Source organism: Primulina eburnea, chromosome 16 (genome assembly GCF_022965805.1).
Source record: "Primulina eburnea isolate SZY01 chromosome 16, ASM2296580v1, whole genome shotgun sequence".
NCBI lineage: Eukaryota > Viridiplantae > Streptophyta > Magnoliopsida > Lamiales > Gesneriaceae > Primulina > Primulina eburnea.
Window position 1 is genome coordinate 2547199 of NC_133116.1, and position 15612 is coordinate 2562810.

General features: G+C 33.7%; 3 protein-coding genes across 4 annotated transcripts; 1 reads left to right on the forward strand and 2 right to left on the reverse strand.

Moving 5' to 3' along the window:
• Positions 1–3236: 3236 nt before the first annotated feature.
• Positions 3237–8730, reverse strand: LOC140816827 (vesicle-associated membrane protein 727). 2 transcript variants are annotated; one of them, XM_073176302.1, is made up of 6 exons: positions 8554–8730; positions 7740–7984; positions 7457–7655; positions 7241–7361; positions 3642–3704; positions 3237–3551 (listed from the first exon to the last, which is right to left on the reverse strand). In XM_073176302.1, exons 2-6 carry the CDS (start codon positions 7927–7929, stop codon positions 3423–3425), a joined length of 702 nt encoding a protein of 233 aa, XP_073032403.1. In that variant the 5' UTR covers positions 7930–7984; positions 8554–8730; the 3' UTR covers positions 3237–3422. The 2 variants fall into 2 exon arrangements, with proteins under 2 accessions (XP_073032403.1, XP_073032402.1); XM_073176301.1 differs by having other exon boundaries at positions 3238–3551; positions 8449–8725.
• A 432-nt stretch (positions 8731–9162) lies between these two features.
• Positions 9163–11779, forward strand: LOC140816901 (large ribosomal subunit protein mL43). The gene is made up of 3 exons (XM_073176397.1): positions 9163–9448; positions 10580–10686; positions 11383–11779. The coding sequence occupies exons 1-3, from the start codon at positions 9369–9371 to the stop codon at positions 11553–11555; spliced, it is 360 nt and encodes a 119-aa protein (XP_073032498.1). The 5' UTR covers positions 9163–9368; the 3' UTR covers positions 11556–11779.
• Positions 11780–12109: 330 nt separating this feature from the next.
• LOC140817080 (uncharacterized protein At2g38710-like) lies at positions 12110–15023 on the reverse strand. The gene is made up of 5 exons (XM_073176649.1): positions 14734–15023; positions 13856–13975; positions 13007–13121; positions 12744–12837; positions 12110–12549 (listed from the first exon to the last, which is right to left on the reverse strand). The coding sequence occupies exons 1-5, from the start codon at positions 14835–14837 to the stop codon at positions 12341–12343; spliced, it is 642 nt and encodes a 213-aa protein (XP_073032750.1). The 5' UTR covers positions 14838–15023; the 3' UTR covers positions 12110–12340.
• Between the last annotated feature and the right edge of the window lie 589 nt (positions 15024–15612).

Here is a 15612-nt window from a genome sequence, read left to right on the forward strand (position 1 = left end):
GAATGATTGTTAATCAAAGTATATGACGTTCATGTCTCGAGAAGAGAAAACACATTAAGGAGGCTATAGAGTATATACTTGGATACTAATAACATGTAAAAAATGGAGTCTAAAATTTGGGTTTACAAAATATTAAAAAAAAAATTGGATCAGTATAGACAGCTAAACATATAATAATAACTTACACAAATTAAAAATTTAGACATAAATAAATATATATATATATATATATATATATATATATATATATATATATATATATATATATATATATATATATACATAAACATATAAAAAAAAATTTTGGCCCAGTGTAGGCACAAGCCCACACTGGGCCTGAGCTGGCTCCGCCAGTGCTCGGACATCAGAACTGTATCGACACCACATCAATGACACATAAGAAAAATGATTAAATTTAAAATAATGTAATAAAAATAAAAAAAAAATTAATACTAAAATTCGACGAAATTATAGAAGATAAAAATCGGAAAAAAAATAAATATATCAATTTTTCCCCATTCTATACTACCCACATATGGATTTGACGGGAATAACCTTTTTTTAAATACGAAAACTCAGATCATATAATGTGTCAATTTTGTAAGACGAAATTCGAAAAATATTTACTTGTAACTATATATATCTATATAGTTATATATATGTATGTATGTATGTATATATATACCGATCACCCGTATTGTGAGGAGTCGCTTATTTCAACGCATAATAAAAACGTAGCTAGTCTTGACACGATAATTATTGTTTTTAAAAATTGGATTTGTAGATTATTCGTATTTGTCCACTGTTTGTGCATCTCAGCTGCTGATTTTGTCTTTTTCGAAACAAATCAATTATCGATATATAATATAATTGTTAAAATAAACGAAAAAAATGAATTGTTAATTAACCAAAATATAATTATTCAATTATGCAACTTTGTTGTTTTATTAGTGTATCGTTATGTTTAAGAATATACGTGACGACATAATTGTGCCGATTCTCGTCGGATACGCATGCATAAAACATTTGTCATATAATTCTAAGCAACATTATTAATCTAAACAAAATTATTAATTAATACTTTATTATAGATTTTCCAATTCATTTCATTTATATTTTAAAAATATTTTCAGACATAGATTAACTGTGGATTAATATCAAAATATTTGATTCGAGTTAAAATTCAAAGGTCAAACAAATATTAATGTGATTTGGTTTCCATTTAAGTGTCCGATTTAATTCTAAACCGCATTGATTATTTGACATTACTCATAAATTCAACATTGACAAATTCAATTCATGGATAATATCTTAATATAAGATCGTATTTTTGTTAATAAAAACAATAATTATTTCTTTATTTTAAATCTAGAATATATATATATATATATATATATATATATATATATATAATAAATGTATATATACACAAATTATGATATATTTTTAGAACAAATGAAAGGATAATGATAGAAATTTTTTTAAAAAAATGTTTACGAATTTAAACAAAACAAGCAATGGGAATCCCAATGTGAACGAATACATACAAACTGGCTTATCAAATAATCAAAATTATTGTCGACGATTGATTTTGACAACTTACCCAATTTGAACCGGTTCGCAACATCGAACCCACCGGTTCAACCACCATTGCCATTTTGCTTTTTCCTTGATTGACGTTTCCCGGACCCCGTGGGAAACAATGAACCGAACAATCTCGAAAACCCAGTTTTCTTACCGTCACCGCTCTTCAAGCCAACCTTTCCGGTACAAGAAACCCGAGGCGACCCCGGGTCAGAAACCTGTGGAGCCATATTTCCTTTCGGTTCAGACCGGCTCCTAAACAACCTCAACTTTCCGACCTTGTTTTCCCCAAGATTGCCTCTAACAACACATGATATCTTAGCGTTATGAAGCACCGATGCTTTAGTTTTTCGATCGAATCGGAGTTCAGAATGATGAGAAAACGAGTTGGATGCGTGATGTAAACCGAGTTTCCGAGATGTTTTACGTTGCATGATTGCATGACGATGATACCAATCTTGCTCGTTGTCTATCGGGATAGAAAACGATTCTGGAGGAAGATCGTAGAAGCTTTCAGATGATTCTAATTTATATTCAGTTGCCATTTTTGCTAATGTTCTTGCTTTGGTGCAAGAGTGGGAAAGAGAGGAGGATTTGATATATCGAGGGAAGCACAATATTACATTGAAAAAGTGATTGCTTAGTTTTCCACGAGATAATGACAAGGATTCAAAAAAAATTAATTTCAAATATAAAGACAAATTTTATACCCTCCTATTCAAGATGGCGTTTTGTCAAACTCTCTAGTATTTTACTATTATTATAAATAATATCTTTCTTATGTGACGATCTTACGTATATTTATCTGTTCGATGAATCAACTTTGTCAATATTTATAATAATAAGTAAATTTTTAGCACAAAAAGTAAATTTTTTTTTATTAGTGATCCAAATAAAAGATAAGCCTTACAAAATCGACTCGAAAACCTTCTTGCAAATGTTTTTTTGTGTATCATACAAGGTAAATTCATTAACATAATTTTTTGTTTTCTAATCGTCGTTGTTAGGAAAATTTATACGACATGGGAACCGATGACTTTTCGTCCATACATTTTTTGGCTGTAACATACATTATCATATAAAATTTTAATTAACTTAACATTAAATATAACTCTATCCAGTAATAAATGTTTTATATGAATTATAATGATATTGAAATGATTTTTGTTCGCAATAAATTTCATCTCGAGTTTTATGTAATATATATATATATATATATAATATATATATATATATATATATATATATATATATATATATATATATATTGAAATGATTTTTGTTCGCATAAATTTCATCTCGAGTTTTTATTGTAATATATATATATATATATATATATATAGACACACATATTGTCACGGCTAATTATATGCTGCTGATGACATAGAAATAGAATAGGTATGAACGAGGAGCTTGTTTGAAATTAATGAAACCCAAGAAATTTCAAGTCAACCTAAGAATTTCCAATGAATTTTCAAGTCCAAGAATGAAATATTCAAATAAAAAGGCGTACAATTCAATCCTCAAACCCCACACGCATGGGTTGGGGTGTCAAATATCACATGAAATTGTAAAATCCTGAGATATAGACGACGACACCTTAGCTAAAAGAGCCTTTGCAGATCGATCGTGCGTAGTACCATCCAACACCAAAGTTCGCATAATTAATAAGATGAAATAAACTGATCCGGAAGGAACATACGTGTAATGTGCAAGAACTTTAACAATGCCATGGTGTTGCACCAACAACAAATATATATACAGGAACATACAGTGTTAGTACCAGAAAAGAAACGAAGTTGACTCACAAAACGATATAGATCCAAACTCTGACAAGTTTAGTGAAATATGAACCAGAGGATGAAGAGTAGGACAAGAACAGCTCCTCCAATCATCAGCTTCATGTGAAGATTTTGCAGCCACATTTTACGGCGAAGCTGCCTTCCTTGCCTTTGGAAGCTGTCAGCCTGAACAAGATATCCTCTTGAACATGTTCTATAACGTGAAATCCAAGCATCTATATTTTCCTGCAAGTTTAGACAGAAGAAAATTCTCACCTGGAACTGAAGAGTTTCTGTTTTATCGACCAGTAGCTCAATCTTCTCACCACGATCCAAAACCTGAAGGCAAAAAATTAGTTCAATTATTGGTGCTATGTTGAAACTGCTTAGTGTAAAAGCTTGAACTCATGTCAGACAACATAACCAATAGCTTTGTATTCTAATACACCTCCAGATGTGTTAGCCAAGAGCTGGGAATATATATATATATATTTCAAAATCCAAGTCGTGAGTCAATTTAAATATGGGATTTTGCTCTCTTCCCAGAGTCTCGAACCTTTGACCTCTTGGCCATAACCATATTGAGTCAGTTTGTCTCAAAAGCACGAGCTAGTGGGAGGCTACAAATTCATTTGTTTATATTTTACAAACCTCACATACTTAAAAGGAATCATTTGGTGAACTTGAATGAGAGAGGAAGCCTTTTAAATTTAGGTCCCGTAAGTTAGAAGAAACTGAAGTTGATGCTTCCCCCAGGCTTAGATACCAACTTACATAGATGCAACAGTGATACATGAACTTCATTCTTTTTTTTATACAATCCAAATAAAGATAATCTCACAACATGAGTCTCGCTCTGACATAATTTTCTCAGGTCGTCTCGGTGGATTTTAAAAACAATCAAGGTCACTTGCAGCCTATTCCCTACCACATAGCAAAGTAGAATATTCTGAATTGGAGTTTTCTAAGTCTGATATGTTTGGAGTGAATCATAGGACATGCTAAACCCTCAACACACATTTTTTTTCCTGAGCCTCTTGCGTATAGTACTTTTCACCTTGAGAACAAATCTATACATCTAATTCATAAAGCAGTCCTAACATCCTAGTAATACAGCATATCTGTTATCCTCGAGATAAATTCTTCCGTAATAACCTGTAACAACCCAAATAGTAGCCAAACAGTTTTTAAAATAAAATTCAGTGATATAGTTATGTGTAAAGTTTAATTTTGGATAATAATTTAAAAACAAATAAATCATGCATAATATGATTTTGGTATTATCATATAATTAATAATGAGCTCTTCTAGATAAACATCATTAATGTTTTAGGTTAATTTAATTCTTTAATTTTGGACTTAAAATATAGATTGAATAAAATCCCTTTTCCATAACAATCATGCGTTAGAACCCCTAGTCCTAAAACTATATGTGCCGTACCAAAAACCCTCAACCCCTAACATTTTATGTGCCCGTTTAAGAAAATTAATAGAAGAAAATCATCCCAAGCTTCCACAATTCCATCAGATTCTATTGCTTTAAGATACTTGTATTTCAACTATGGGTTATCTTGGAATTTGTCGGTTTGGGAAAATATTTTATAGATGATGTTGAAATAAGTGTGACTATAATGAAGTTACGAGATTATTTTAATATGGTATTATGAAAATTATTGCAACTGATAAGGATGTGAATGTGAGTTGAACGTATTAATTCCTCATAATTGCTAAATACTATTTTAATTAACTAGCACATAATTGCGTACTTAGACTTTAAAAAATTATTATTAAATTATTGGATTTAAATCCCAATTCATGCACGTACATATTTATAAACAACAGTGAATATTTAGAATTTGTTTTTGTATAAAATTTGATTTATTGTAAAAGTGGGACTTAGAATAGAATTATATTACAATTACTTGAATGTTAAATAGCCATCATGCACTGGTTACATTTTATTTGATATTCTCATGGTTTCGACTAATTATCACATTAAGCTAAGATCCAATGTGTATACTCCTTTCAACATTTATTTTGCAAAGCTCACATAAGGATTTAGATCATATTGTTGTTATGGTCTTTTTTTTTCTTATCTGTTGGAATTCTGCATTCGGCTATGTTCTGGTGATATTCTAGTTGTGTAATGTGCACCACCTCTTGGTTCTTACGGGTCAAAGTGCTGTATGTGGAGATGCATGTGAGCCACCTCTTATTTTCCCATGGTCAAAGTGTTGCATGATAGGTCGTTATGTTATGTCTGTCATGTGAATCACCTCTTGGTTCCTACAGGTCAAAGTGTTGCATGTGAGGAGCATATAAGACATCTCTTGTTTCCCTATGGTCAAAGTGTTGTATGTCAGAGATTCTGATCAGGATTTTGTTATTTCGTTCCTCTTTAATTCTGACATCTTATATGCATGTGAATTTATTATTTGTTATCATGAAAGCTTTTGTCGTTATCTTTGAGATCGATTTAGTGGTTGAATGTAAGAGTCTACTGGATAATTTGTCTTTAGGTAATGAAACAGATGATGAAACAGATGATGAGGAAGAATACATAAAATATGTCGGAGAGATTGTCAAGGAAGAAAACAATCCGAGACGTCAATTTGTATGGCATGGAGATGTAATAATTTTCTATTGTAAGTTTCAATTAATGATATTGGAAGTTTCTATTCAGAATCTAACTAAAATAGGATGGGCTTACTTAGAAATATAACTATTTTTATTAACTATTGCATGTGATTCGAGTGAGGAAATATGGGCCTTACATTTTGGTATCAGAGCATAGGCTTAAGGTCTTTTGTGGATTTTAGAATTGGGATATGACAAGAGGGAGATGTTAGCAGCGATCTGCATATGGAGTGTTGGGAGAAGTTTATGATTTAAAGTAGCAGGAACATATGTAAAATTATCAGAGTGCGTGGAGGAAGCATTGGTTTTGTTGAAAACTAGAAATTTATGAAGAAATCATAGAAGTGTTACTCTACAAATAATGGACGGAAAAAAATTAGTTTGGGTATGAAAATTATACCAAACTAGTTCAAAAATTGCAAGGACGTACATCAACATTGATTTACAAACATGTTATTTTGTTTGATAGAAAAGTAAGAAGTAACTAAATCAACACATCCTTATTTTCAAATTATGCATGGCATTAAATAATCTATCTGTATGTTTTGCATGAGCATATGCATGGTGTGCATTTCAAAATATGGGTCGAAATTTTTATAAAGATTAATTTATAACAAGAAGTTTGGCATTTTCTGCCTACCCATCGCAACATAGTGCTTGAATATCCTAAAAAAACCACATTCCAAAATGGGTACAACATAGGGCGGACTTTCGGGAACAAAATGGTGAACTGAAGTTCATCATTCGAAACTGCTTAGTGGCATGCATTAAATGCTAAGAAACAAGAAATAAAAAAAGGAGCTGATTTCACTATTCTTAATCTAAGATCCCTAATGATCGGAAAAATTGAGAGGTCCCTCCTTTAAGAAGCGCACATCCTTTTCACTTAGTTCTTCAACACATTTTAGAATCTACTGGTAGTGATTCATGGACCATTATGTGTGCATGATAATATGTTAGCAGAAAATCTTCTTCTGGCTCAAAATTTAAAGCCATGCTTGTTCGCAAAGGATGAGAAAACAAACAGGTAAGTGTGAGATAAATTCAATATGACGATCCAAGTGTTTAGTCCGAAGTCCAGCTCACAAAACTTCAGAAGAAATTCATCGTACTCAAACACAATAAATAAGCATTTTTATAGCACACGGACATGATCTTCAGCACATTTCTTTAACACCCAAGCAACAATTGACCTACATTTACATTCCATCTAACATTATAAGAAATGAGACGATTACCTTCTCTATATTGTCCATCATGATCCCTTTGACCTCTGTTATTTGTGTCTTCAATTTGGATAGCTTATTGATTTCTTCAGGATGATTCATGCAATATTCCATGTGCTCTTTAAGCCTTGGCCTAGTAAAGAATACAATACAAAATTCAGCAAATGTTTGGACATCAGAAAATTTAAATCATCATGCAATTCCACTCTAAATAAGCTATTTACGCACCCAAATTCTCGGTCAAGATTATATGCAATGCTAAATCGATCCTCAAACAAATCATCGTCCTCATCATCATCTGCTAGAGGGTGTTGATCATCATTCTTGATGCTCTCTCCATACCGTTGTTTGAAATCATCCTTCACTTTCTCAAGAAATATGAAAGGTACACTTCTTCCCATTGATTCGTCCGCAACAACGAGGAAGACTGCAAATCAAACGAGTATTATAATGTTTCTAAACATAATTTGAGCTGATAAGGACACAGTGAGCATGTTAAAGGATCAAGTACCAAATCCATTGTCGAGGAGGAAATTGAACGTGTGACCATCGCATGAGTAAGTATACTTGCTGCTATTAGAAGGAAGCTTTTGCAAGCATTGGACGGCAATTGTACTAAAGTTTCCAGAATAAGGAGTGTGCTCGGCCAGAACAACAGTCCCTTTGGCAACAAAGCTGTAAATCAAACCTTTTGGACTCATTTTCCGAAAACCAATCCCAGAAAACGAATTATCCCCAGAGACGAGTCCTTTTCACCTAAAGTAAGAGGGGGAAAAGCACTTAGGCTGTTAGGCAGACAAATGAACCACAAGCTCAGTAAATGTACTCCCTTTAGCAGAACCCCAAGCAAAGAAAAAATACAAAAATAAACTACGAGACCTAAGACCCAAATCAGCTTCTGCATGCATCTATACAATTTCTTCAGAGCCAAAAGAATATATAACCCCATAACCCTAACCACGAGCAGTCAAAATAATAAAATTAACTACCACAAAACCAACAAAATCAACGACATCGCAACGAAAACCAGTATGCTCGCATTGCAAGTCGACAGTAAATGAGTGAAAATCGAAACAAACCCAGATAACAATTGCATACCTCAGGCCGAAAACGACGATAACAAACTGTTAACTCAAAATAATCACAGTAAAACAACAGCATGGTAATTATCATCATCAGATAAAAGCTAAATCAAATCGATAAAACGATTAAACTGAAACCTGTGATGCGAAGAGAAATTAATAGATTCCGATCAAGTTCTGGAACGATATCAATTGATCTGGGCGGATTGCGTCGTGGTTAAGAAATCGGAACTAAATGAATACCAGAGGATAGTAGATTGAATGATTGCCACCTATCTATTTCATTTCCACCAATTTGCATACAATTTCTCCTTTCTTAACCAAAATTGTTCATATAAAAACAATCCAAAACTTGACCAAGATGAAAAATGTATCCGAAAATTTTTATCCAAATGTAATAAAGTTCGACCTAAGTTATAAAAAATTGACCCAAACTTAAAAAAATGGGACTCAAAATTTACATTTTTATTTAATGAAATATGTGAGAATGAACCATAAAAATAATAATTTCAAATAAATGTAATTAAAAAGAAACTTATTTTCAACGGTTGGAGGATTGACCCAAAAATTATCTTTTCCCGATCAGACCCGGTTCAAGAATTCCAAAAATCTTAAAAGTAAGCGACAGTTTATCATACACCGTCGCTAATATTCAGCGACAAGCTTTGTAGACCGTCGCTATTAAACCGTCGCCGATGCTTATGTGCGACTGTTTTTAAAAGCCGTCGCTCTTACCGTCGCCAATAGCGACGGTGTACTTAAAACCGTCGCTAAGGGCGACGGTGTTTTCATAAACCGTCGCTATGATTCTATATATAACGAGTTTCGCGAACATTTTCCTCAGCGATTTTCGTAATCCAAAACACGTTTATCTATTTTCATCATGAGTTTGCGCAAACTACCAAATTAACCTGCGTGCATCCCATCCCATCCCCTTTTTTTTTTTTATTTTATCATCGGCCTCCAGCGTTGCTTCAACAGTGAGAGTGAAAACTCTGCTCAGATTATTTCCAGTACAGTGTTGGGGAAGCTGCGATATTTGAAAAGAAGAATTGAAAATGTCACTGAGAGGTGTATGGCAACTACAGAAGCTGGTTGTGAGTTTCTGTAATTGGGGCGGCAGTAGCAGAGGCATCAGGTCGATCAATCTTTCCACACTTTGTTTGAGCTGTTAGTTTTCTTGGTTGATTTGTGGATTATTCTATTTGATTGGCTTTTTTTAGATGGTTTATGGGTCTTGGTAGTTTTTTTTATTTTTTTATTCAAGGAATTCGCTTATGAAGTATTAATGATTTTGATAGAATTTGGGGAGAAAAGTTTGAGTAGTGAACTTTTTGTCATGCATTAGGAAATAATGAAGATATGGATTTTTTTGGGATTGGTTTCAAGAACTGTAGTTCACCTGACCTATAATAAAGAAAGGGAGTTACCCCTTTGTTTTGAATTTTTGGTTTTGGTTATATGGGGAATGAGAAAGAAGTTGTAGAATACTAGAATAAATTCATAGCTATGAAGAGTTGTTTAATTGTTGCGCATTCTAAGAAGAGGAGGATATTTAAAAACACTGATTCCATTGGTCGTGACATTATGCTTAAGCTACTTTAGATTTTGTTCAGTTTGTTGCTGATAGAAGTTTTATGTGTATCCTATAAAATTCAATATTTATGTTCAGGTGATGGAATGAGAAATATGACTCAATGTGTTCATATGGGTGTCTAAATTTGCAAAAATGGTGGTATATGGTATGATAAGGACGCTAGTGATATGTCCTTAATTCCTTAGAATACGAAAAATACAAGCGTGTTCAAACCCCCCAACACATTGAACGGGTTTCATTCCACCTTTCATTTTGCTCCATGAATGGCTAGTCATGTGATGGATGAAGCTTTTGTGAGCTTAGAGATTAACACATCAGATCTAGTATATTATTTCTTTTAAGTGCAATTTGGTATTGCCACGAATGAGTACCTTTAATTCTCTATTATAATTTGAAGTTTACTATTTTCCCTTGGTTAAAAGCTGTGTCTAAACATATCGGATGATAGTCCACAATTCTTGTCTCGGATAGTGACATAACACATTGCCGTGTAGTTATTGTGTCTCATGGTAATATGTAGTGGCTGGATTTGAATATCGTAAGAATTTCACGGTCATTTTTTGCATACTTTACGAAATGGATCAACAATTTATTTTTTAATGAGTGAAATGGTACTGATTACTTCTTTATATAACTTATAAACAGGACTGAGTATTTTGACTTTGATTTTAGGGAATTTATGGAATCTCATCTTCCAGCCTTTAGAGAAAAAAATCCCCATCTGGAGGTGGTCACTGAGCTTAATCGCGGTTATCATCCTCTTTTAAAGGGTTTATATCGTGAGATCTCTACCTAGTACCTCCTTTATGTCTCGTTGTATGTCTATGAATGTTTTAATGCTTGCACATATGTGTTGGAAATGTTCATACGGAAAAATATGCTCAGCTTGGAATCAATTTACTCTGGTAACATCTGTTTGACATAGGAGAGTTTATTTGGAGTTTGTTACAAATTTTTTTGTCTTACTTTTTGCAGTTGTAAAACACGACAATTTTGCTGGCTGTTATCTCCATTTTTAAATGATATTTTAAGTGGAAAAAGGTGAAATTACTCGAACCATTTTCCGAAATACTGATTTTGCAACATGAATGAGAACATCGGAAGAATGGAGATTCCAAATTTGACATGAAAAAGGGGGAAAGTGTTCAACATTTTTGAGAGAAAAATAAAGAAACTTGACTTTTTGTCAAAAAAAATACTGGAACTATAATCGATCATCTTTCTTTCATTGAGCTGAACACCAACAAGTCATAGTGAGAAAAATTACAATCTAATGGTTTTAGATACAAGTCAAACACTTATACGATAGAAAACTAAATCTCCAATTGCAGTAGGATGGAATTGATGCACATATAACATGCGAACTGACCATACTTGCCAATTATCCCAAGCTGCGTTCTTTTGTGTTCTTGGTGCTGATGCAAGTGATTCGTCTGAAATAGATCAGAATGTTTTATTATTTATTTGTTATACAGGAAACAAGAATGAGCGTGTAGTCTGCATTAAGAATTTGACTCCAGACGAGATACTCCAATGCGCGACCAGGCTAAGAAATTCTCAGGGAAGAAAGGTGGTAAAGCTGAGGACAAGGCATGTTACAAATAACCCGAGTGTTCAAGGGACATGGACAACCAGCACCGTGATTTGAAATGCAGCTTGGTGTCAGCTGCTGTGTTTTGAGGGAGTGTTGAATAAGTTTTATAATCAAATAGTGTACGAAGTTCCTGGAATTGTTACAAAGTCGGGAGGGTCATTCGGTTGTGTCTTTTCAAGACTTTGATTTTTTATTAGCATTCAATTGGATTTTGCGGTTCTGGTCCTTCTGGATAGTATGTTTACTGAACTTTGCTCTAATTTTTAATTTTTAATTCACTCACGGGCTAGCTTCTTGCTCATGCTTGCTTTGGAATTACTTGAAATTTGTATGACCCCCCTACCATTTTAAACGAGGACATTTGAACCCTGTTTTTATAAGGTATTAATACCAACTAATAAGTAGATATATATTACTTTTTTTTGGAAACCGAATCTATAAATATTTTTGAATTTGGTGCTTTTGAATCGAATATTGCAAACGATACATACGATTATAATAATAGTTTTGGGGTAATTTGATTATAATAAAATATTCTATTTAAAAGGTTAAGACCTTCAGCTCCCAATGGAACTAACCTTGAGGTAAACACCATTGACAAGACCATATGCTAACACGCTTTAAATCAACAATTAACCAAAATATGATAATTAAATAAAATGAGTGAGACCAATAGTTTCATTCGGGGAAATTCAAATAAATAGCATCTTGACAATGAAATGGCTTTTATGGACTTTGGTACATATGCAATCAGTCCCATTCAGCTTTTTGCTGAAATCAATGATACCTTCCCTTATAATCAGCCAAATAGTTCGAGGCTGAAACAGAAGGTGGAGGAATTACCAATAATTGCTCGGTTTTGCCCCAGAAATAGTCGGAGCAGCACCTCGAGTTGTCTTCACATAGGCAACATAATCACTGTATCGCATGGTAAATAGAGTGCTCTGGTAACGGGTCAGTCGAATGCGTCTTCTCAGGGGTTCGGTTATGGGGCCGTTGTAGCCTGCCTTTCTCATTAATGAGTCAACCGCTTCAATCTTTGTCCAGCCTAACATGATAAAAACAAGTTAAAATGTTGGGAGTGTGGAGCCAGATGGTATGCAATATGCACTAGTGAACAGTCTTCCATATTGCTGAGTGGTTCACTTAGAATTTCAAGAGTAGGGATTTAAGGGGCGCAAGTATTTTGGAGTCAAGTTTTACACAAGGGGGAAATCAAAAGGAACAGAACTCAGAAGTCACCTTCATGGGCAGCAACCTCAGGCAAGTAGGTTGCGCTTCGTGATGTATTGTAATCAGGATCAGTAAACTCAATAATTATCCCATGCTTCCCCACCTGCCAGGACGATGTAAATACTAGAGATTTGAGAATAAAATTTTACGAATAAGGTCACATGCACATCATCCGTATAGTTTGATACATGCCAAACCCGAAAGTTGGACGTCAGGCATACATGCATTTACACATATTTCACAACAGCTTAAATTTCATTAAAAGCTCTGACCTCCCAGTCAAGGTAGTCACGAGCAATTTCATAATTAATCAGGATGGAAACTGTACATTCCAAGTTAGGTAACTCCTTTGCCTGTATAGGGGGAAATCGTCGGTCTCTCAGGGCACTGCAAAATGTGAAAAGGTGGAAATATATAAGATGCTTAATGATACAAATAAAGGCACAGACATCTGCACTATTGATAATACTCGGTTTGATATCGAGTCAAGTGTACAACTATTGCAGCAATGCTTTTGATTAAGATGATTTAAATTAGGAATAGTCGAGAACAATAAGAAGTTAAATCACATTAATTATTCATAATTCTGTTCCCACAGGCTAATTATAAAGTAAATACTGTGAATACTACAACATTTTATTGATGACTTGAGAAAGAAAAGCGTTTATACATGTGTGTACCATCCAAAAAAATGTATATAAATATGTTTAAGCACAAGACTGTCAACTTTACAGGCATGAACAGATTTGTAATTTTTCTCTGGCTCCATTGTAGAGCTATTTCTATCACATACTTATCAACAGACATACTTATAGAAGCTTATCAGGAAGGAGACAGCAAGACACAAAAAGGCAGCAAAAGAAGGAAAATCGAGAATCCAGGAATAAGCATATGGAACTGGAACCACTTTTATCATGGCACTAGTCTTGCTAAATCTCACCCGTGGATCAAAATCGCAAGTGCCAATCCGAATTCTGTAGTGCATGATAGAATAATCAGATTCAACATATGATTCACGAGAACATATGATAACACTACACCTGCCTAACGTCTTAAAAATGCCAAGCACCAAGCAAAGCAGACATGCAGTACAATGGATCAACATATCTAATTCAAACAACCTTGTCAAAGCATAGTCCTTGAATCCATTAATTAAGCCACGAGCTTCAAGAGTTCCTATGCATCCACGTAGTCGAGGCTCTCCACCATTTACTGCTTTCTTCCAAGTCACAAACAAGGGGCTGAAACCAGAGTAAACTTTCAGAGAGGTATATGTCACATATCAAAAAAATTCTGCTTGGTCGCCATGCACTTCTTTTTCAGCAAAAATCCTCAGACAAATTGAAAACATTAAATCCATATTTTCTTAGATTAGGAAACGAGAAAGGGTAACCATCACCGTTGTACAGGCAAGCCAAATTTTAGAAAAATGAAAAGCAAGATGTGAATGTTTGGCATCTTACTCAGGGGACTCTAAAGTATGGTCAAGACGCCAGAATTATTATTTTTTTTCCCAACCCTTCAACTCAATAAGGGGTGGAACACCTGTTTCCGATAGTGAAAACTTGTAGTTCGTACAAGGCAATCAAGAACAATTGTTCAAAGACACTGACTACCAAGCAAATAACTAGCGTCATACATAAAAATTAGACCTTGATTTCACAGAAACTAAAATCAAGTAAGTTACGATTTCTTGACAGAAGGAACCAGAAAGAAAAAAGAAACAAACAAATGTAATACGGCAAAAAAAAACACCAATTTTGGAATCAAATAAATGAACAGAAAGTAAAAGACACAAGTCAAACATCACTGAGAAATGTCAAACAAATTTGTGCCAGATCCATCCATTGATTGATCCAGCTACAATTTAATAAAATTTGAGAAGAGAACCAATAAATTTTAAAAAATTTCATCAAATTCTGATGCTCCTTAATCATACCCATTAAACTTAATTCCATAAAATACCCCATAAAAGCAATTTAAAAAGGAAATCGCATACTGTTGACCCTCATCAAAAGCAGGGGGCGGAGCTTGTTCGCTGTTATAGTGCGCCACCAGAGTGTCGAAGCAGTAGACCACCATCTCTCTGTTAGCCGACACCATTGTGTTCGTTTCGTCGCCGATTCCACAACAAATTCCAGAATCGGTTGATTATGATGATCGATTCGTATGGCTTTGGATGGATTAGGTGCCTGACTAGAGGAAATGTTGGTGTGAAATGGAGATGAAGAAGGGAGCTTAGCTTCGCTTGCTTTATGCTTTTTGCTTCCGAGAATAATGATGGGTCGGCTGGCCCTTCAAACATAATATTTTTATTATAAAAAATAATTATATCTTTAATGTAAATTAAGTTAAATTGAGTGAAATAATAAATATCTTGAAATAATAAATATCAAATAAAATTGATTTATGATATAATATTTTTGTTATTATAATTTTTCTTCTTAAAAAACATAAACTAACAACAACGCAATAATAATAATAATCATGATGATGATCAAAAAACAATTTTACAAGCTTTAAAAAATATGCAAAAATTTATGTGAGACGATCTCACGGGTCGTATTTGTGAGACGATCTCTTATTTGGATCATCCATGAAAAAGTATTACTTTTTATGCTAAGATTATTACTTTTTATTGGGAATATGTGTAGGGTTAACCAATCTCACAAATTAAGATCCGCGAGATGGTCTCACATGAAACTCACTCTAAGAAATAAATATATATGTTGTTGTCATATGATTTTTCAATCCTTCGATTAATTCTACCAAAATATATGCGACTTTCCTAACATATCTCCTTCAATTTGTATTAAAGGATTCAAATAGGGTTTGTTTCACTCTGTCCGTGCAGGTACAATGAACGGCCCGGATCAGT

Coding starts and splice junctions, on each gene's coding strand:
- LOC140816827 (XM_073176302.1), bottom strand. CDS start 7,929: ATGAGTCCAAAAGGTTTGATTTACAGCTTTGTTGCCAAAGGGACTGTT. Junction 7,362..7,456: donor AATCTTGACCGAGAATTTGG/GTGCGTAAATAG, acceptor ATTCTTTACTAG/GCCAAGGCTTAAAGAGCACA. Junction 3,552..3,641: donor CAGAAACTCTTCAGTTCCAG/GTGAGAATTTTC, acceptor TATCTTGTTCAG/GCTGACAGCTTCCAAAGGCA.
- LOC140816901 (XM_073176397.1), top strand. CDS start 9,369: ATGTCACTGAGAGGTGTATGGCAACTACAGAAGCTGGTTGTGAGTTTC. Junction 9,449..10,579: donor GGCAGTAGCAGAGGCATCAG/GTCGATCAATCT, acceptor CTTTGATTTTAG/GGAATTTATGGAATCTCATC. Junction 10,687..11,382: donor TCTTTTAAAGGGTTTATATC/GTGAGATCTCTA, acceptor TTTGTTATACAG/GAAACAAGAATGAGCGTGTA.
- LOC140817080 (XM_073176649.1), bottom strand. CDS start 14,837: ATGGTGTCGGCTAACAGAGAGATGGTGGTCTACTGCTTCGACACTCTG. Junction 13,976..14,733: donor GCTTTTGATGAGGGTCAACA/GTATGCGATTTC, acceptor CTCTGGTTTCAG/CCCCTTGTTTGTGACTTGGA. Junction 12,838..13,006: donor GTGACTACCTTGACTGGGAG/GTCAGAGCTTTT, acceptor TCGTCCTGGCAG/GTGGGGAAGCATGGGATAAT.